The 20,013-nt window shown below is 50.3% G+C and overlaps 1 protein-coding gene across 8 annotated transcripts; it reads left to right on the top strand.

Annotated features, from left to right (window-relative positions):
* Positions 1–3: 3 nt before the first annotated feature.
* Positions 4–16,704, top strand: PCMTD2 (protein-L-isoaspartate (D-aspartate) O-methyltransferase domain containing 2). Of its 8 annotated transcripts, XR_008557828.1 has the most exons (8): positions 6–141; positions 718–954; positions 4,000–4,330; positions 6,037–6,139; positions 7,483–7,654; positions 11,224–11,347; positions 11,535–11,701; positions 13,792–13,870. XR_008557828.1 is itself a non-coding variant. In XM_054724533.1 (7 exons), exons 2-7 carry the CDS (start codon positions 766–768, stop codon positions 15,766–15,768), a joined length of 999 nt encoding a protein of 332 aa, XP_054580508.1. In that variant the 5' UTR covers positions 5–141; positions 718–765; the 3' UTR covers positions 15,769–16,704. The 8 variants fall into 8 exon arrangements, 7 of the variants coding, with proteins under 7 accessions (XP_054580510.1, XP_054580508.1, XP_054580506.1 ...); XM_054724533.1 differs by lacking the exons at positions 11,535–11,701; positions 13,792–13,870 and adding an exon at positions 15,689–16,704 and having other exon boundaries at positions 5–141; XM_054724531.1 differs by lacking the exon at positions 11,535–11,701 and having other exon boundaries at positions 5–141; positions 7,483–7,618; positions 13,792–14,304.
* Positions 16,705–20,013: the final 3,309 nt, after the last annotated feature.

Here is a 20,013-nt window from a genome sequence, read left to right as displayed (position 1 = left end):
CACGCGCAGTGGGCCGTTGGCCGCGCAGGCGCCGTGGGCCGGCGGGTGTTTACGGCGGCGGAGGTCGGGGGCCGCGGACAGGCCGCGGACGGGCGAGCGGCGCCCGAGGAGCCGCAGGTCGCGGGCCGGCCGGCCCTGGAGGTAGAGCCGCTGCCGTCGCCGCCCTGGGCCCTGCCCTAAGGTCCACCTTTTCCCTCCCAGGTCCGCCCGCCGGACCCCGGGGTCTCCCCGCCCCCGTCGTCACAGCCTCGGTCGCCGCTGGCCCCTAAGTTACGGGGCAGCGTTCGCAGCCGGTGGTCGGGCAGGTCAGGCGTCTCCGCGGGTCAGGGCCGGCGGGTCAGGGCCGGCGGGGCCCCGGGGGCAGGCGGTGGGACGGCCCGCGTCGCTGGTGGCGCCGTCGCCCCGACCTTCTCGCCGAGGAAGGGGCAGGTGCAGCGTCGTCCCGGCGTCAGTCTGCCCGCGGGGTCAGTGCGGTCCGGTCCCCACGAGCCGCTGAGAACTCGTGGCCGAGCCCGGGGGAGCGGGGTCCGGGCGGCTCGGGCTCGGTCTGCACTCGGTGCCGGGTCCGCCCGCCCCGGGCCAGGAGCGCGCTCGGCAGCCTGCGGTGCTGGGAAGAGAGGCGTCTCCGTGGCTCCCATTCCTCTGGCAGGAGGTGCGGGTCTGGGTCCCTTCCGGCTCATTTTCCACCTGGAAGACTTGGTCCACCGTTTTCTTAAGTGATAGTCACGATGGAACACGGCCCCGTATAGTCGACAACCACCTAGGATGGACCGTGACCCCACGTTCGCGGCTGCGTGCCTGCACCCCTCGCACCCGTTAGGAGCCCCTGCCGCCCTCAGGCCGGGGCTGCGAGGTACGCCCAGCGCTGGAGCAAGGACAGCGCTCCTTGGACAAGTCGGGTTTGAATGGACGGTAGATCCAGGTTTGGAGGCTGGAGGACTGAGCACATCCGGGGTCAGTAATGAGCAGTGGTCGTTTCCAGTGGGAGGGAGAGTTAGGTGACTGCAGTTAATAAATAGTCAGGCCTACAGATGGTCACCGCATCTCACCAGTGGCAGGGGGTAGGGTTACCCCAGAGTTACTTAGTCTGTCATTTTGGACAAAGATCTCCCACTTGCTCTGTGTTAAAGGATGTTGCCCCCTTGAGAAGGGTTAAAGGTGGCATTTGTTGTGGGTAAAGAACATAGGCTTTTGACCAGTTTTGGGTTTGAATGCCAAGCCTCTCATAAGGTGTGAAGCCAAAATGAGGTCGTGACTGGCAGGTGGTGCCTGTGAAAAGGTTGTAGCTGTATTTACTAAAAAAATAGCTTTTGCGCCCTGGCCAGTGTGCTCAGTGGTTAGAGTGTCGACCGGAGCACTGAGGGGTCTATGCCTGGTCCCTGGCCGGGGTGCATGCGACATTGATGTTTCTCTCTTTCACTCTCCCCCCAACTCTGAAAAGCAATGGGGAAAATTTCCTTGGGTGAGGATTAACCAAACAAACCAAAAAAGTAGCCTTCGCATATGGAATAAATTTTCAGTGAGGCGAAGTTGGAGATAAGTGATAGTACTTAGTACAAAATAAAACCTACCAACGTACAGTCTGTTTGCCTCGTGGGGTGGGATGACGGTGTGGACACCCTGGGCTCAGACCATGGCGGGGGTGGTTCCAGGCTTTTCCCTAAACTCGGGAGCAGCCACACACAGCTCCACTTTTTTTTTTTTTTTTAAATAATTTTTTTATTGATTTTTACAAAGAGGAAGAGAGAGGGATAGAGAGTTAGAAACATCGATGAGAGAGAAACATCGATCAGCTGCCTCTTGCACACCCTCTACTGGGGATGTGCCCGCAACCAAGGTACATGCCCTTGACCGGAATGGAACCTGGGACCCTTCAGTCCGCAGGCCATCGCTCTACCCACTGAGCCAATCCGGTTTCGGCCACAGCTCCACTTTTAACCAGTGACCCACATTTTAAGATGATTGTCCTAGACCAGGGATATAGACTTTAGCCTCAAAACTAAGTGGCTTATCTAAGATTAAATTCGACCTCATTAGCACAGTATCCCAACCAGCTCACCTGGCATGGACCCAAACTTCACAAGGGCTCTGAGGCAGAGCGGGGTGGAGATGGAATCAGTGGGCCCAGCGCTGTGTACAGCCTCAGACTCGGCTCTGAAACCCCAGTGAAGAGGAGGAACTGTCCCCGCTGGGACATGGACGCCCAGGCTCGCACGTTTGTGCCCTTGTAAGAAGAGGGAGGTTCATCCATGTGCTCATGTATTTTCTTTCTTGAGTAACCCTCTCCCATCACAACTTCCGGTTGTGTGGGCGGGAAGTGCGTGTGGAATCTCTCTGCCCAGTGTTTCCTTAGGGTTCTCTCTCGGTTAGAAAGCCGGAGAATGGTGAGGGCAAAGCAAGTATAAATTTTGTAATAAGAAAATTATAATACGTTGTTATAGGAGTTGGCCTGATTCTGAAAAAGTTACATGGACAAAGTATAAAATTTGAAAATATTTTTTTTTTAGTTTTTGGAAGAGTAAGACCTGTACGGAGCATTTTCCCTATTCATTAGATGAAGGTACATTAGGCTGTCAGTTGAGCCAGAGGGGAACACAGGGTGTTACTTTGTATTCTTCTTGTTGCCGTTAATCCTCACCCAAGAATGTTTTCCTTTGATTTTTAGAGAGGGGGGGAGAGAGAGAGAGAACCTCAATGTGAGAGAGACACATCGATTGGTTGCCTCCCACACACATCCCAACCAGGGGGAGGGATCCAGCCTGCAACTGAAGGTACGTGCTCTTGTCCAGAATCGAACCCAGACCCCTCAGTCCTCACACTAATGCTCTAACCACTGAGCAGCTGGCCATGCTTTCTTTGTGTTCTTGAAGGCAGGTGGGAAGGTGTAGTTTATACTATTAAAGAGCTGGAAGGGCGGCATAGCTAGACTCCAGAGGGGGGCAGGGGTTGGAGTAGCAGCTCCGCCTACCTGTAAACTAGATTTTGTGTTTGTTACAGTATGTTCTGTGGGGAAGAGCGTTTTGTGGATGTTTTCAGCTGAACTGTGTACGTCAGAACATCCAAATGAGCAGACTGCGTGGATTGCCGGAAGTGGCATCTATGTGTCTGAGGGTGCAGAGTTGCCAGACAGCATGCGGGACACTATGTCCAGTAGAATTTCAAATGACCAATAAGTTTTAGTACTTGTTGTTTACCTGAATTTCAGTGCCGTGTGTGTGTGTGTGTGTGTGTGTGTGTGTGTGTGTGTGTGTGTTAAAGGTTTACAAAAAAGGTCTGCAGCACTTGAAAATATTCAAAGAACAGTTGCTGTTAGAATGAGTTTTTAGACTGTCTGCCCTCCGGTTGTATTACATTCAGGGATTTTGCCATGGCTATATCCCTTTGAGGCAGATCTGTATTCAGGATAGATTCAATCCTAAAATCTTGACTTTGTGGATTGTTGATGAAAGTAAAGCTTGGGATTCACAGTTTAATTGAGGATTAAAGTTAAATATGTTGTAGGTATCTCAAGTTCAAATTAAAAAGATTTAATTTAGCCCTGACTGGTTTGGCTCAGTGGATAGAGCGTCGGCCTGCAGACTCAAGGGTCCCAGGTTCGATTCTGGTCAAGGGCATGTACCTTGGTTGCGGGCACATCCCCAGTAGGAGGTGTACAAGAGGCAGCTGATCGATGTTTCTCTCTCATCGATGTTTCTAACTCTCTATCCCTCTCCCTTCCTCCCTATAAAAAAAACACAAAAAACAAAACAATAAAATATATTTTTAAAAAAGATTTAATTTAGTTGATACTATAAGTTATAGACTTCCTTCTGGATGGGTACCACCCAGTTTATTTCCTTCTGAAGCTGGCATTCTTGCTCTGAGGCAGGCAGGGGTTGACAAAATGTATTCCATCTGTATTTCAGAATTCAGAATTTGAAATTGGTATGCGTTTAGTACTTTCATTGTTCTGCTCTTACCTTTAATGTAAATGGCTCTTTAAAAAATCTTTCATTGCAGTGTTGCCCGAGTGTGATCTCAAAGATGGGAGGTGCGGTGAGTGCTGGTGAGGACAACGATGAGCTGATAGACAATTTGAAGGAAGCACAGTACATCCGGACCGAACTGGTGGAGCAGGCTTTCCGAGCGATTGACCGCGCAGATTATTATCTTGAAGAGTTTAAAGAAAATGCGTATAAAGACTTGGCATGGAAGCATGGGAACATCCACCTGTCGGCTCCGTGCATCTACTCAGAGGTGATGGAAGCCCTGGACCTGCAGCCTGGGCTCTCGTTCCTGAACCTGGGCAGTGGCACCGGCTACCTCAGCTCCATGGTGGGGCTCATTTTAGGTAATGGGGGAGTTTGCAGCACCAAAGAAGCTGCTGGCAGTGTCCTTTGGAGGGGTCTGTCTAATCGCCCTTGGCCTTCCCTGCGTTATCTGGTATCATTTACCAATAGTCACTGGGTGGGCTGGTGAGGGGAGGGCCCTGGGGCACCGTTCCCGATCCCTGTCCCCTGCCACCTGTGCCTCCAGCAGGTGTCAACACACCCCGCTCCCCGACAGTGGAGCACCTGGACAGCGGCGTCACGCTGGTCTCCCTGGTTCTTGACTAGACCTCGCCCAGCAGGCCCTGCCACTTGCTCTAAACCAGTGGTTCTCAGCCTTCTAACGCCGCGACCCTTTAATACGGTTCTCATGCTGTGGTGACCCCAACCATAACATTATTTTCGTTGCTACTTCATAGCTGTAATTTTGCTACTGTTATGAATCCTAATGTAAATATCTGTGTTTTCCGATGGTCTTAGGCGACCCTGCTAGCTGTATTAAAGGGTCGCGGCGTTAGAAAGGTTGAGAACCACTGCTCTAAACAGAACAATTAACTTCCAAGTCCCCTGGGATTCAAAGTTCTCTCAAACAGTTTTTGTTTGTTTTGTGGTTTGAACACTGGGAGAATTAATGCCTGTAATGTTATTTTTAGATAATTTCCAGGGTAGAGAGATTTCACAAGTTAACTTTCTCGAAGCCATTTAGTAACAGTATCCGATAACTGAGGATTCATTTCATTCCTGTCTTGTGTAAAATGTGATTGGTGGGGGTGAGGCATCTTAACAACTATCATGGCCAGAGCTTTTCTGGACAAAAATGTATCAAGGCAGAAAAGGGAGCAGGCCCTGGGCATCCAGGCTGGACACTGGCAGCCTCCCAGGATGGAAAAGGCAACTCGGTCCCGCCCGGAGGTGGACGGGCCTTTTGATGACGGTGACTCTGGAGAAGAGAGGGGTCGGTTGTGAGAGAATTCACATTGGGTATGGGTAGGAGGGAGTGAGAGCGTGAAGTGTGGAGCCTGGAGAATTGGCACATGTGCATCCACTTCCTTGCAAGCACACCCAGAGGCCCCCCAGGACCGCCCCCTCCGGGGAGCACTGCCCTCCATCAGCACGGAGGGTGCTGCCTGTTTCTGACCTGCTGTAAACATCCCCCAGACTCCGCTCAGCTGTCTGTGCCCTGGAGGAAGGTTCCCACGCAGGGAACACTGACAGCAGTAACGGGACGTAACGTCTTCTGCGGTTCCCTTTGATGTCAAACATGTTTCACTGTGACCTGGAATTGTAGTTTTTTCAATGATGATTAAAACCTGTTTTGTGAGGATTATTAATGCCCACAGCTGAGTGTCTGGTGGGACTTTCTGTGGAAAACAGTCCTGTGTCAGCTTTCATTGGCAAATACGTTTCTTCAGTTAATGGCAAAACCTTGAACTCTTGGTTTCAGACCTTGGCTTTTTTACATTTTCACATAATTCTTTGGAAGTTGGAGGGCAGGGAAGCTCAGGCTTTGGAAAGCTATGGAGTCAGTAACCACAAGTGAGGGGGTGTGATGTGAGCAGAGCCTGCCTTGCATCTAAAGATTAGCTCGAGGTGATGTAAGATTAGAACACCTTGTGAATTTCTGTAATTGCTCACACACACTCAGATCTGTTGCTGTCGATATAGGAGAAATGCAGAGTAAGAGTTGTTGCTCCAGTTCTGAGAGTTTTCTGGCTCTGAACCCTTGCAGGTCCTTTTGGGGTAAACCATGGTGTGGAGCTTCATCCAGACGTGATTGAGTACGCAAAGCAGAAACTAGACTTCTTCATCAGGACCAGCGACAGCTTCGACAAGTAAGGACAAGCCCTGTCCCTCTGTCAGGGTCTGGGTTGTAAGGTAAACTTGATGAGACGGGGGGAAATCCATCCGCAGTGTTCTGGGACCAGCAGGCATGGTTGTGGTGTGACAGGGGACCAGGATGTGTGGTCTAATTGTTTAAAAGTGGAGTGGCTCAGTTGATTGGGCCATCCTGTGCACTGCAGGATTGCTGGTTCGATTCCTAGTCAGGGCACAGGTGCCGGGGTTGTGGGCTCCATCCCTGGTGGAGGGCATGCAGGAAGAAGCCAATGGATGTTCCACTCTCACATTGATGTTTCTCTCTAAAAAAAAAAGTCTTAACACACGCCTCCCCCCACCTCTCTCTCCCTGGCACCCTGGCCCCCTGGCCAGGTAACTCAGTTGGTAGTTGGTTAGAGCATCTTCCTGGTACTCCAGGGTTACAGGTGGCAGGCTCGATCCCCGATGAAGGCACAGGCAAGAGTCAAGCAATGAATGCATAAATAAGTGGAACAACAAATCTATGTGTATCTCTGAAAATCAATAAAAAAAAGTTTTAAAACATATATTGGGGTTTTTAGGGCTTTAGATTTGTTCACTGTGATACCTAGGTAAAGGTAGTTTTTCACCAATAAAAGAAATAGAATGTTCATTTTGCTCAGTTTTCATGTTTCTTTTTAAAAAAATATATATTTTATTGATTTTTTACAGAGAGGAAGAGAGAGAGATAGAGAGTTAGAAACATCGATCAGCTGCCTCCCGCACACCCCCCACTGGGGATGTGCCTGAAACCAAGGTACATGCCCTTGACCGGAATCGAACCTGGGACCTTTCAGTCCGCAGGCCGACTCTCTATCCACTGAGCCAAACCGGTTTCGGCCGTTTTCATGTTTCTTATAGAGACGTTTTATCATTGATGGTTTCTAAAACAGTAAACAGTATTTGTAACTAGTTCTTGCCATTTTTAAACAAGGCATGAATAGTCTTATTTTAGGGATTAAAATTTTTAGAAAAACCAAATGTATTTTACTTACCCTCATTTCACTGTTGTGTAGTGACTTTGAATAAGATAATTAATTATAAATGCAGGGCAAAGATAGTGATGATTGGAGGTTGGATGATTTAAGCTTGGATCATGCTTATGATGTTCACTTTCATGATACTTTATTTGGAATTTCTAGGGTTTAATTATTAATAGCACAATCCTTTTTGAAGTCTGGCTCCCAGTGCCACCTCAGGAAGCTGTGTTACCTGGTGTAGGGTTCTGAAAGGGAAGTCTATCACGCGTGGTTGGCATCGGTTTATTGGTAGCCCTGTTACAGTTACGGAGCTGTGGGACGAACACATTTCTTCCTTTCAGGTTTGACTTCTGTGAACCTTCCTTTGTTCCTGGCAATTGCCTGGAGCTTTCTCCCGATTGCTCTCAGTATGACCGGGTGTATTGCGGGGCAGGTGTGCAGAAGGAGCACGAGGACTACATGAAGAGTCTTCTCAAGGTGGGGGGCATCCTGGTCATGCCGCTGGAAGAGAAGGTCAGACCCCTTCCTAACTGACATCTTTGCACATGTAACTGTTTGGCAAGGTCTGTTCCAGGTAGTTGACACATACTCTTCCTTGTAACAAGTCCCTGTGTTCACAAATGAGGTAGCAGGCAAGGACAGGTCTTGGGTCGAATAAGCATCTCAGAGCCTCCCTGTACACTCCCCACCCACAGCTGTGCTGCCGTGCTTGTTCTGTTACTAGAATCCTATCCTATATAATAAAAGCCTAAGTGGCATCATGCCCTAGCGCAACACCCTTGCACACATCATCACAAGATGGCCACCACAAGATGGCCAGCAGGAGAGGGCAGTTGGGGGTGACCAGGTCTGCAAGGGAGTGCAGTTGGGGGCGATTGGGCCAGCTGGGGGGCAGTTAGGCATCAATCAGGCCCGCAGGGGAGTGGTTAGGGGGTAATCCACAGAGATCGGGCCTAAACCGGCAGTCTGACATCCCCCAAGGGGGTCCCAGATTGGAGAGGGTGCAGGCCGGGCTGAAGGACACCCCCCACCCCCCCCCCCCCCGCACGAATTTCATGCACCAGGCCTATCTTACCTAATAAAAGAGAAACATGCAAATTAACCATCACTCTGCTGTGCCCACAGCCAATCAGAATGAGTATGCAAATTAACCCAACAAAGATGGGGTTAATTTGCATATGCAGGCGCAGAGCGGTGTGAAGCCTGCTATGAGAGGAAGCGGGGGTGGCTGAGGGAGCTACTGGAGTGGTGCTCGGACAGAAGTGAGGACTTGCTGGCTCCGGGCCACCCGGGAGCGGGGACGTGCCGGCTCCCAGGCGGCTTGGGGGTGGCTGGGGAGCAGGGACATGCCAGCTCCCGAGTGGCTGGGAGTGAAGCCAGGGGAAGGAAGGCCTATTCTTGCACAAATATTGTGCAACAGGCCTCTAGTAGTTACTGTATAAAAGAACTAGAGTAAGGCTATTCCGGCTGGTAGTCTCATTGTAAGACACTGTGATGGTGATAGTTCACAGGAATCCTTGCTTGGTGGGCATCTTGCCCAAGTCTGCTGTTGGGTCATGCATGTTTTAGTATGTTTTCAGTACTGTGTTTCAGTGGGAAAAACAGACATGCATTGGTCATTGGGAAGGATGACTCACTGTCACAACTAGGAAAAACAAAATTATAAAAATTATGAGATTGTGCATTTTTAAAAATTTTCTGTTATTGTTAAATGTTTGCATTTAACTTATTTTGCTTGAAAAGTAATCATTCATTTTAGGAAATGAAGGAACACCAGGGACAACTGCTCACAGTTGCCTTCCTGCTGGCTGAGTGTGGTCCTTGTACCTGTTTCTAGTTTGATGTCCTTTTTAAAAAGGTGACAGCACATGTTTTAGAAGTTACACTGGGTTACTTCGAAGAGTTCGTGAATGTAGTTTCAAGCCAGTCGGTGCTCACATCACTATTTTCAGTCCTTGCCTGGAAGTCACTGGTGTGTGGGCCTCGATGATCCGGTTGAGGTGACTGGACATGAGGCTGTGTGTTGTGACTCACTGTTATTTTACTGTTACATAAAGACTCAGTGAATTACCCAAATTACTCATAAATATTTCAGTATGTATTTGGGTAAGATAAGGATTCTGTTTTTAAAACATAGTCATAAAACCATCATCAACCTAAAAAATTAATAATTTTTTTTCTCTTTTAAAATACATTTTTATTGATTTCAGAGACAGGCAGGGAGAGGGTGAGAGGGATAGAAATTGGTATCATTGATCGGCTGCTTCCTGCACACCCTCTCCTCCCCCCGGGGGGTCAAGCCTGTGGGCATGTGGCCTGACGGAATTGAACTGAGACCTCCTGGCTCATGGGTCAGCGCTCAGCTACTGAGCACACCAGCTGGGCAATAGTAATTTCTTAATATCTTCAACTGTCTACTAGCATTCCATTTTTCCTGATTGTCTTAAAGTTATTTTGAGTTGTTTATGTGAAGGCAGGTCCATGTAAGATTTATGTGTTGAGTCTGGTCTGAGTATCTCCTAAGTGCATTAATATGTAGATTCTTTCTTTTTCATTGCAATTTGTTTTTGAAGAAATTAGTCCATTTGTCTCACCGAGTTCCCTGCAGCATATCTCTGGGGCTCTTTCCCATGTTCTTCTCTTGGTCCTTTCCTCCGTGAGATGGTGATGGGTGTCAGCGCCTCCTGTCTCTCAGGCGGAACGCCGTCCCCGTCCGCCCAGTGTGATGTCTGTCTACAACATGTGGCATCACCATGATCACCAACAATCTGATGTCTATAACTGGTTCAAGATGTTTGGGGTGTGTGCTTTTTGCCTTTTTATTCCACTGGAGATGTGCCAAGTAGGCCGTCCTGCCGGGTTGGTCCTGCTGTTTTCACAGGTGACAGGACCAGGCCTCGTCTCTGCTCTTTATTCTCAGAATGCGGAGTGGGTCCTTCCTCACAGATGACTGTAGGAATCTTCACAGTTTCGTAGAAATACATAGGACCTTTTACTAGAATTGTGCTACAGCTGGGTTAATTTGAGGATTAGAGACATATTTTCAGTATTCTGCTCATACAGAACATGAAATAGGCATTTATAGTTTTAAGGGCTCACACATTTTTTAAATTACATTTAAATATTTGATGTTCATTATAACTAGAAACTCTCCTTTTAAGAAATGTTTTACTTTGGGTGGTGGGCATGCGGTACGATGCAGATCTTATAACACAGGAACCCACACCTGAAACCTGTGTGTTCATGTTGACCAGTGTCACCCCAATCAATTCAATAATTGTTTTTTAACAAGGAATGTCTCTGCTAGTATACAAGAATGCAAGTAACTTGTGATGTTCATCGAATACATGGCTACTGAATTCTTTCGTTTCTGAGATTCATGGCATGGAACCTTAGTGTTCAGACGGTTTGCTGGTGTGGGTATTTTTAGTTAGAGAGCATGTAACCTTAGCAGGACAGAGCTGCTCAGAAACAGTCCTGTGACCCGGAGCAGGCCCACAGGACACAGGGTGGTCGTGTTGTCTGATCGGTCCTGCGCCCCTGGATGGTGACTCACAGGAGATGTGGAGAGACTGCACGCAGGTAGCCATGACTCCGGGGTCCTGGGCAGCGTCACTGGGAAGCTCCTTGGACACTTCAGTGTGCATCTCCCAAGGGGACAGGAAGCTAGACTCCCAGCAAGGAGCTGTGCTCTGTGGTTGCAGCTGTTGGGCGTGAGTCCCCACTTGCTGTAGGAGGTCTGGCTGGCCAGGGTGCGGTGTAGATTGTGTGTGTCTGATGACTGTCACTTCAGAGCCCTCCACATCCCCTAGCATTGAAAGTGGTCTCATCAGAACCCTACACTCCTTGGATTGTGTCCTCTTGTTGTCCTTTAACATTTCCTCTGTCATAGACATTTCCTGTCAACAGGAGTTAGGGTGAGATGCTTGGCTGTGTTCAGACTAAATGTATCCACTGTTCATGCCACATTGCCCTCGGGTGTTTCATGATTCGTGTATGTGTGTGGTTTCAGATGGTGTGTAGGAATGACTATATTTAATCTAACCTACCAGTAGTTAAATCTTGTTTTGTCTCCGGGATAGTTGACTAAGATAACGCGCACGGGACCTTCTGCTTGGGAAACCAAAAAGATCCTGGCTGTTTCCTTTGCTCCTCTGGTCCAGCCGCGCCGCTCAGAGTCGGGGAAATCAAGACTCGTCCAGTTACGTGAGTACAGAGCCCCTAGCCCATCATTTGGATGTTTTGAATTTCATTAGAAGGAACCTTTAATATTAAAGAGCATTTCCCACTCACTTTAACCTTAAACTTTTCCAAGTGATTTTTAGGCATTTAAACAATTATACTCTATTTCCAGCTTATTGTACGTGATTTTAGCCTTGTTTTACATCTACAGAGAACTGCTGACGGTGATGCCCTGGGAAGCAGAAGAGCCACCTAGAAGGGAATTAAACCCGCCCTGTGGAGAGTGTGTCCCGGCACCTCTGGCCGCGGGGCTCCTGCAGAGCCCGGTCCCTCTGCTCCGGGGCGGCTGCAGGGCCACGTGTCCGCCACTCGGCTCAGGTGGGCGGGGCCAGGTCTGCAGTGGAGCCTTCCTCGGCCAGGCCTGCGCCTCTCACTCCGTCAGGGTGCAGACCCACCAAAGAGTGAAGCTTTCAGCCAAATGTTTTATAATTTCAACAAGAGGTTTACACAGCAAGGAAAATTGCAAGTGTCTTTATTTAATATAAAACTGTTCAGCATGCACTCTGCTTTCTGATGATTTAGAAAATTTGGAAAATGAAAAAAAATATAGGAAGAAAAAAATCACCCTTAATTTCAGCACCCAAAGATAACTAATACATGTTGGTGAGTTCCTTCCAGAATCATCCTTTAATATATGAGAGGAGTCACTTGTCAATGTGATGTTCTTCCTGGTCTCTGCTAAGTGCAGGTCACATGGCATTGACATGGTCGTTGAAGTGTGAGGAACTGGGGTCAGGAGCACCCACAGGCTGCAGAGGGACTGAGAGGGTAGGCGTGGAGAGTGAGGATGTTTGTGTTGGTCCTGAGGCCGAGAGGAACTCCATGAGAGAAGAGGGAGGAAAGGAGCCAAGGCCGTGACTGACGTGTGCGTTCCCAGGTGCTCAGAGGGGGCAGGGGGCTCCCTGAGGGGGTGCCCGTTGGCCTGCAGTTATCTGTCCCCCGGGCTGTGCAGGGCTCCTCGGGGGGAGCGTCTCACTCGGGATCACCCTCCTGAGGGACGCAGTCGTGTCCTTGTTCCGTGTTCCCAGAGGGTAACTGAGCTGACGTTGCCCACGGCAGCGTGTTGGAGGTGAGGGGACAGTCGGGGGTCGAGGAGGCTTGGTTGGGCCTGGCTGACGGTCATGACCACGTGGAGGGCACCCTGATATGTGGGTTTTGAGCCTGTGGTTCAAAGTGAATATTGGATGATAAATCACGTGATGCTGTTTAGGGATCATCAAGGGAGCAGCAGTCCCCGTGTTTGTGACGTGACCTTTGTAGACCAGTAGTCACACTGATGGGGTCGGTGCCGAGTGAGGTCCTGTAGGTGCCGGCAGCGTCCGCCATCAGAGTGGACGGGCCAAGGTCAGCACAGGCAGGGACCAGGCAGGAGGCGTTGGGATGTCCCAGGCTAGAGATGAAGATGGATGGTGAACACTGGCCTGAGAGGGAAGGCCCGGGACAGGCCCAGGAGCTCTCTGAGGAAGGGTGCCAGAGACTTGTGATCGGCTTTGTGGTCAGGGCTGGGTGACAGCCCTGGGGGTTGCCGGCCTATCTCTGTTAATTGCAGCCACAGACTAGATGTCAGGCCGAGGAGAGGGGAGAAGGGGTGACGTCAGAACCTGGGGCAGCAGCACTCGGCTGGGAGGGGGAAGAGCTGACACCAGCCAGCAAGCAGGTTACCTCCCCACGTGGCCCACGTGCCAGCGCTGTCCGTTCCAGCTGCCTTAGGAGCAGCAGCGAGTGGCAGGGTGAGCCCCAGCGTCCTTCCTGGAGGAAGAGGACAGTTGAGCAGAGAGGAGTTGGTGCTGACAATGGGGTCACGGGAACTTCCAGGGCCCCGGGGTCCAGTGGGCACTTGCTGAGGTTCTGCGAGGCCTCCGGATGGTGGGTGGGGGTGTTTTGGGGCACTCAGGTCCTGGAGGGGAGAGCGATGCTGGTTTTGAGTTTACTCTATTGACACACTTGACCCCCTCGTTCCTTTCCCTCCGAGAAAAGCCCTCACGGCCTCGCCGCAGAGTCTGCGTTAAACTCAGTGACCAAGCTTTACTTTTTCTTAGGCTGTAGAGTTTTTGTTCTTAAAAATGTGTGGTTCTACTTTTCTCTACTTTAACAACAACAACAAGAAGTCCTCAGTTTACAAATCACAGTGAAAACGTTAGAGTAGGGGGCGAGTGCCGGGTGGCGGTGGGTGAGAGAGCCCACGGGCAGACAGGGACCCGCGGGCCGGCCAGGCGGAGGACGCAGCCGCCGGGCCTTCTCCTGCTGTCTCCGCCGGTGCTGCCCTCCTTGGCCTCCGTGCGGGTTACAGGTGTCAGGTATCTCCTGAAAAGAGCTCACGTTCTGTGCTTTGTTTGTCCACACGCAGTCTCCAGGGGGTTAGGCCGTGTTGTCATCACACACACTGACTCATGTCCTTTGCGCTGCAGCCCCCCTGGCGGTCCGGAGCCTCCAGGACTTGGCTCGCATTGCCATCCGGGGCGCCATTAAGAAGGTCATTCACCAGGAAGCAGTGAGCAGAAATGGGGACGGACTGAAGGCCACTCCCAGGTTCAAGCGAAGGAGAGTGCGTCGCCGTCGAATGGAAACCATTGTCTTCTTAGACAAAGAGGTCTTTGCCAGTCGGATTTCCAACCCGTCTGAGGACAACAGCTGTGAGGGGTTAGGAGAGGAGCAGCGGGAAGAAGAGGAGCAGAGCCCGGCTGAGACGAAGCCAGAGCCCCCCGTGAACTTCCTGCGGCAGAAGGTCCTGAGCCTGCCCCTGCCTGACCCCCTGAAGCACTACCTGCTCTACTACAGGGACAAGTGAGCGCCCGCAGGTGGCGCCGAGACTGTGGCCAGCGGAGCGTGCCGTCTGCACGGTTCTTCCAGTTTGGTCTTGATTATCTTGTAGAATTTTCATTAAATGGTAGATTTCTTTAAATATAATCTGACAAACGTAAGTGCATGGGAGAATGTTTTCTTGAAAGGGACAGAGTCTCCTGGAGAAAGGGCTCCCCCAGCTCGTGGGCGGCCCAGGGAGGCATGCCTGCACAAGCAGTGAGACCGAAGGGCCGTGCCGTGCCGTGCCGTGCTGTGCGTGGAGCGTGACCGCGCACTTTGTAAGTGGGGCCTTCTGGGTGTGACACACCTTTGTCCAAATTTGAATCTGACGTTACCAACTTCTTAATTCGTGGCCCTGACCTTCACTAAACCTAGCTCTCCCTTCTTGACAAGCCCTCCCTTATTGTAAAGTTGTAAAAACGCTTATGGGAGTTGTCAGTTTGTGGGGGTTTTAAAAATTGTGTTGGGGAAGGAGGAATAAAAGTATCAAACTGCCAGATATCTTTTAGGAGTTCCAAAAGAATTCCAAGGAGTTTTTTCCTGACACCTTCCCTTCCCTTTAGAAGAACTAACGTCGCCCTGGCTGGGTAGCTCAGTTGGTTGGAGCATCGTCCAGATACACCACGGTTGCGGTTTTGATCCCTTGTCAGGGCACACACAAGAATCAGCCACTGAATGTTAAAGAAGTGGAGCAACAATAAATCAGTGTTTCTCTCTCTCCCTTCCCTTCTCTACAATCAGTCAATCGATTGATCGATCAGAAAAAGAACCAATGTCTAGTAATCCCTGAGAGAATACCCTACAGAAGGAAGCGCGTGTCGTGTGTAGGTAATAAACGACAACTTTACCCCAATGAGGACTGCGATGACGACGACGACGACGACGAGGATCTTGGTGATCCTTGCTAGGGGTGGCCTCTCGGACCGGGACCCAGGGCGTGGCCCTCAGAGCCAGTGGAGGCCCCTGGGCTGCGGGAGGGGCGGAGACGCTGGCCGCTTGCGCTTTTCGCTTTCCTTCAGAGCTTCCGTTGGTATTCCTCTATAATCACGTTAGAGAACTGACTCATAGATTTTATCTTTTGTAATTCTGGAGAAAAAAGATTTGTTAGTTTTGTAATTTTTCTTAAGAACAAATGTATGTATTTTGCACTAGAGCAGTTTCACTCTCGGGGACAGACCTTGGGGCCTCGTGTGGCGGGAGCTTTTGTCTAACCAGGGTCTGGGTCCGGAAGGAAGGGTCCTGTGGACTGGCGGCAGAATGTTTGAAGTTAAGTGCTTATTCCAAAACACTGGTTCTTTCTCAGTTTTTTTTACCCAAACAAGAATAGTATTAAATGTTAACAAATAGCCCAGTAGACAGTGCTGATGTTGGTCAGTCACCCAGAATGGAGGGTTAATTTTACCGCTTCAAGTCTTGGGTGTTGCTGAGGTTTAGTGTCTCTGGTTTCAACCAGTTAACTGAGTCCTGGTTATTTTTTTTTTTCCACCTTTTTGCTGTTTTTAGTAGCTGAATCCTTTCTGTCACAGGATGCTGTGTGCATGCCTCGCTGGGAAACCGTGTTGTGTCCTGGGCTTGTGTCCTGAAGCTGCTGGGAAGAAGCACTTCGTGGCTTGCTGTCCTGCCTGTGACTCGGCCACTCGGAGCAGGGCGGAGCGCTCCCGGTGACCCCGCAGAGCGACAGGGTCATGGGATGCGCAGAGGCCTCCAATTCGTGGACGTTCTTGGACATGATAAGTGTATCTGTGAAATCTGTTCTGTTATGCTTCCCCCTGTGATTGTATATGGATTTCATTTCTTTTAATCCACATTTGCCTTATAAAAGGCAATGGGGGCCTGTGCCTCGCTTGTGGGTTCCCCAGCCCTGGTCGCGGTGCGTGCGGGAGGCGCCAATCAGCGTCTCTTGTGTTACTGTTTCTCCCTCTGCCCCTCCTCCCTCCCTTGGACTCTCTCTAAAATCAGTGGAAGAAATGTCATCAGGTGAGGATTAAAAAAAAGGCCATGCATAACACATGTTTTCCTATATGTGTTAAACTTGCCTAGCAGTTTTAATTTACATGTTCTCAGTTGTGATTTTTAAACCAGAATTTGGTTAAAAAATATGATGCTGTAATATATATGAACCAGCCTGGTGTTTATCTGGTAAACATGACGGAGAGTTGCGAGTTGCGCGCCGGCCTCCTGTGGGCCGCGTCGCCGGTGTAGTGTGAGCAGCCTGCCACTACCCGGTCTGTGCGGCCTGCGAGCCCGCGCAGGAACCGCTCTGACAACGTGGGCTTCTGTGTGGTCGTCTGTGTTTTCATATGTGACGTTTGTCTTAGAAGTAGGAGAGCCATTGAGATGTGCAAAACAAAGATCAAGTTTTAATATTAAGTGTGTAATGTAAAAATCAACTGTGTGTGTGAAAGTGCTTTAGCCAGTCTGGAACTTTCAGGGGATTAATGTAAGAAATTTGAAACTGGTTTAAAAGCTGATATACATGAATAAATACAAGATATCAATAAAGGCAGTTAAGACATTTTAGCCTCTTAGCATTGCTTCTGTTTCTTGTCTGGGATAGATATTCTTGCCCCCAAATCTTAAAAAAAATATATTTTTTCTTACAGTGTATTTTCTTTCACACTTTATTACTAATTCTGGTATATGAAGAGTGTCTGTCTGTGGTTAGATTTTTGGCACAATTTTTCCATAACCTGAAATATGGAAAGAAAATTGGGTACTGCTGGTAGCTATACATTTTACCAGCAGCAAAGGGTGAGGGTTTAGGGTTGGTTTGGGTCAGGGCCTAGGGCCAGGCCCAGGGTTTAGGATTGGGGTTTATGGTCAGGGTCAGAGCAGGGTCGGGGGTTAGGGTCAGGACTTCAATTTTTGAGGTGCTATTGCAAAAAATTTTTTTCATTTCAAATTGCAGTTTTTCCTGTACATTTTAGTCCATCTGGGCTGCTATAATAAAACACCATTTTGGTATTTTGGGTGGCTTCTAAACACGTTATTTTTCACATTCTGGAAGCTAAAAGTCTGAGGTCAGGGTGCTGAGCTGGTAGGGGAGGGCCTCTCTCCGGTGTCTGGGTCCAGCTCACCCTCCCAGGGAGGAAGGAAGGGGCTTCCTGTGCCTCCACCTTCATGGCTTGAGGCCCCACCTCCTAACAGCGTCACACAGGGCTGGAAGGTGGGCTGGGTCCGGCCGTGCTGAGGCTTGCCTGCACGAGTGTCCGGTAGCGTGGGCAGCTGCAGCCGCCAGAGACTTGGTGGCTGGTCAGCAACAGGGATGTGTTTCTCCCCAGCTAGAGGTGGGAAGGCCAGGATCAAGGCGCCAGGCGAGTCTGTCTGATTGCAGCTTGACCCTTCCCCTCCACCCCACACGACAGAAGGGCAGTGGAGTTGTTATCCCATAGGGTTAGGGGAGAAAATAAAAGTTGTTTGGAAAACAGCTGTTGTTGCTGTGTGTGATGATGGGTGGGAGGGATGCAGGGTCAGGGCCATGCATACCCCGACCTCAGGTTCTGTCCCGGGGCAGAGCAAGCGCCTTCTGCTCCTGGGATTGCCGAGGGTCATGTGGCAGAGAATGACCCGCGTGTTGGCAGAGATGCAGCTGCCTGTCTGTGATCCTCACCAGCTGGCTGGCTCTCACGTCTGCGCATGCACTCAAGGTGAGCAACCTCCCCGATGGAGCTTTCTCAGGCCTCCCTGGGCACAGTTCACTTCAGGACGCTCCGCCTTTGTGAACGAATGCCCTCCCAATAGCATCACTTCCTAACACTCCACATGGCGTTAGGTTTCAACACGTGACTATGGGAGGACAGGCATTCAGTCCATAGCAAGGAGGGTGCTTCAGGCTCCTTCCTGTGGTTGCTGAGAGGATTATTCCTCAGGTGATGTCAGCTTGAGGACCTCAGTTCCTCCATAGCTGTTGGCGAGAGGCCTCGAGTTTCCTTTCTCTAGGACAGTGGTCGGCAAACCGCGGCTCGCGAGCCACATGCGGCTCTTTGGCCCCTGGAGTGTGGCTCTTTCACAAAATACCACATGCGGGCGAGCATGTACAGTGCGATTGAAGCTTCGTGGCCCATGTGCAGAAGTTGGGTTTTCGGCTCTCAAAAGAAATTTCAATCGTTGTACTGTTGATATTTGGCTCTGTTGACTAATGAGTTTGCCGACCACTGGGCTAGGGCAGAGCTGGAGAGCGACCAGGTGAGACAGTGAGAACCTGCACCTGCCGAGTCCAAACACACTCTTAAACTTGCAAGGATGGATTTTTGCTGTTAAAAATTACCTTATTTAGCCCTGGCTGGTTTGGCTCAGTGGACAGAGCTGGTGGACTGAAGGGTCCTGGGTTCAGTTCCAGTCAAGGGCATGTGCCCAGTTTTCCCAGGTTGTGGGTTCTATCCCCAGTGGGGGATGTGCAGGAGGCAGCTGGTCAATGATTCTCATCCTAATATATAAAAACCCAGGGTCAAAAAAAATAAAAATAAATAAAAACCCAGGGTCCATAACGTCCAAAACAACCAAAGGCTCAACTTTGACCGGAAGTCCTGCTGTCAGTACTGGGTTGCCGTGGTGACCCAGTATTGACTGCTGAGGGGGCTGTGGATCAGGCCTGGAGAGAGAAGCAGGGTCTGATCCTAGCTTCCATGGCAGCTGTTGATCAGCCCTTGCCTCTCTCTTTCTCTCCAGGCCTGGCCAGCAGCCGCACCTCTCTTTCTCTCCGGGCCTCCACAGGGGCTGCTGATCAGCCCTGCCTCTCTGATCAGGACTAGAGATAGGCCCGGAGACACTGACTGGCATAAAAACCGACCAATCAGAACCAAATCTGGGTGAAGTGTGAGGAGCCAATGGCTTCCTAGGAGGCAGAGCTTTTGACGCTGACTGGCATAGAAACCAACCAATCAGAAACTAATCTAGGTGAACTGGGAAGGCAGAGCCTAAGGTGAGGGCTGAGTTGGGGTTTTAAGGGCAACAGCTATTTGGTGTAAGGTGTAAGAAAGCGGTTCAATGTTTTGTTCAGTTTGGCAATATAGTGCATATGGCTCACTATCAGTCCAGATATAGGCATTATGTATTTTTGTCTGCCAAGAGCATCTCCTCCTGCTGAAAAAGTCTTTCCCTCCCATTTAAGCAATCCTATCCTATATAATCTATATTAATAAAAGGGAAATATGCTAATTAGACTGGGTCAACCGGCCATCTTCCGGACTTCTGACTTCCTTCCGGACAAAGCAATGGTGGTGGGGGCCAAGGCAGAGGCAGTTAGGGGCAATCAGGCCGGCAGGGGAGGGCAGTTTGGAGCAAGATCAGGCCGGCAGGGGAGGGCCATGGGGGCGAGATCAGGCAAGCAGGGGAGGGCTGTTGGAGGCAAGATCAGGCCGGCAGGGGAGAGAAGTTGGGGGCAACCAGGTCGGCAGGGGAGGGCAGTTGGGGGTGAGATCAGGCCAGCAGGGGAGGGCAGTTAGGGATTATCAGGCAGGCAGAGGCAGTTGGGGGCAAGATCAGACCAGTAGGAGAGGGCAGTTAGGGGCGATCAGGCAGGCAGGAAGAGGCAGTTAGGGGCGATCAGGCAGGCAGGCAGGTGAGCAGTTAGGAGCCAGCAGTCCCAGATTGTGAGAGGGATGTCCGACTGCCAGTTTAGGGATCGGGCCTAAACTGGCTGTTGGACATCTCCCAAGGGGTCCCCAATTGGAGAGAGTGCAGGCTGGACTGAGGGAACCTAACCCCCACTACACACACACACACACACACTGAATGAATTTCGTGCACCGGGCCACTAGTCATTGATATTTCTCCCATCTCCCTTCCTCTCTGAAATCAATAAAAATATATTTTTAAAGTTAACTTAT

This window comes from Eptesicus fuscus, chromosome 12 (assembly GCF_027574615.1).
Source record: "Eptesicus fuscus isolate TK198812 chromosome 12, DD_ASM_mEF_20220401, whole genome shotgun sequence".
Lineage (NCBI taxonomy): Eukaryota > Metazoa > Chordata > Mammalia > Chiroptera > Vespertilionidae > Eptesicus > Eptesicus fuscus.
Note: the sequence above shows the minus strand (reverse complement) of the source record. Positions and strands in the feature narration are given on the sequence as shown.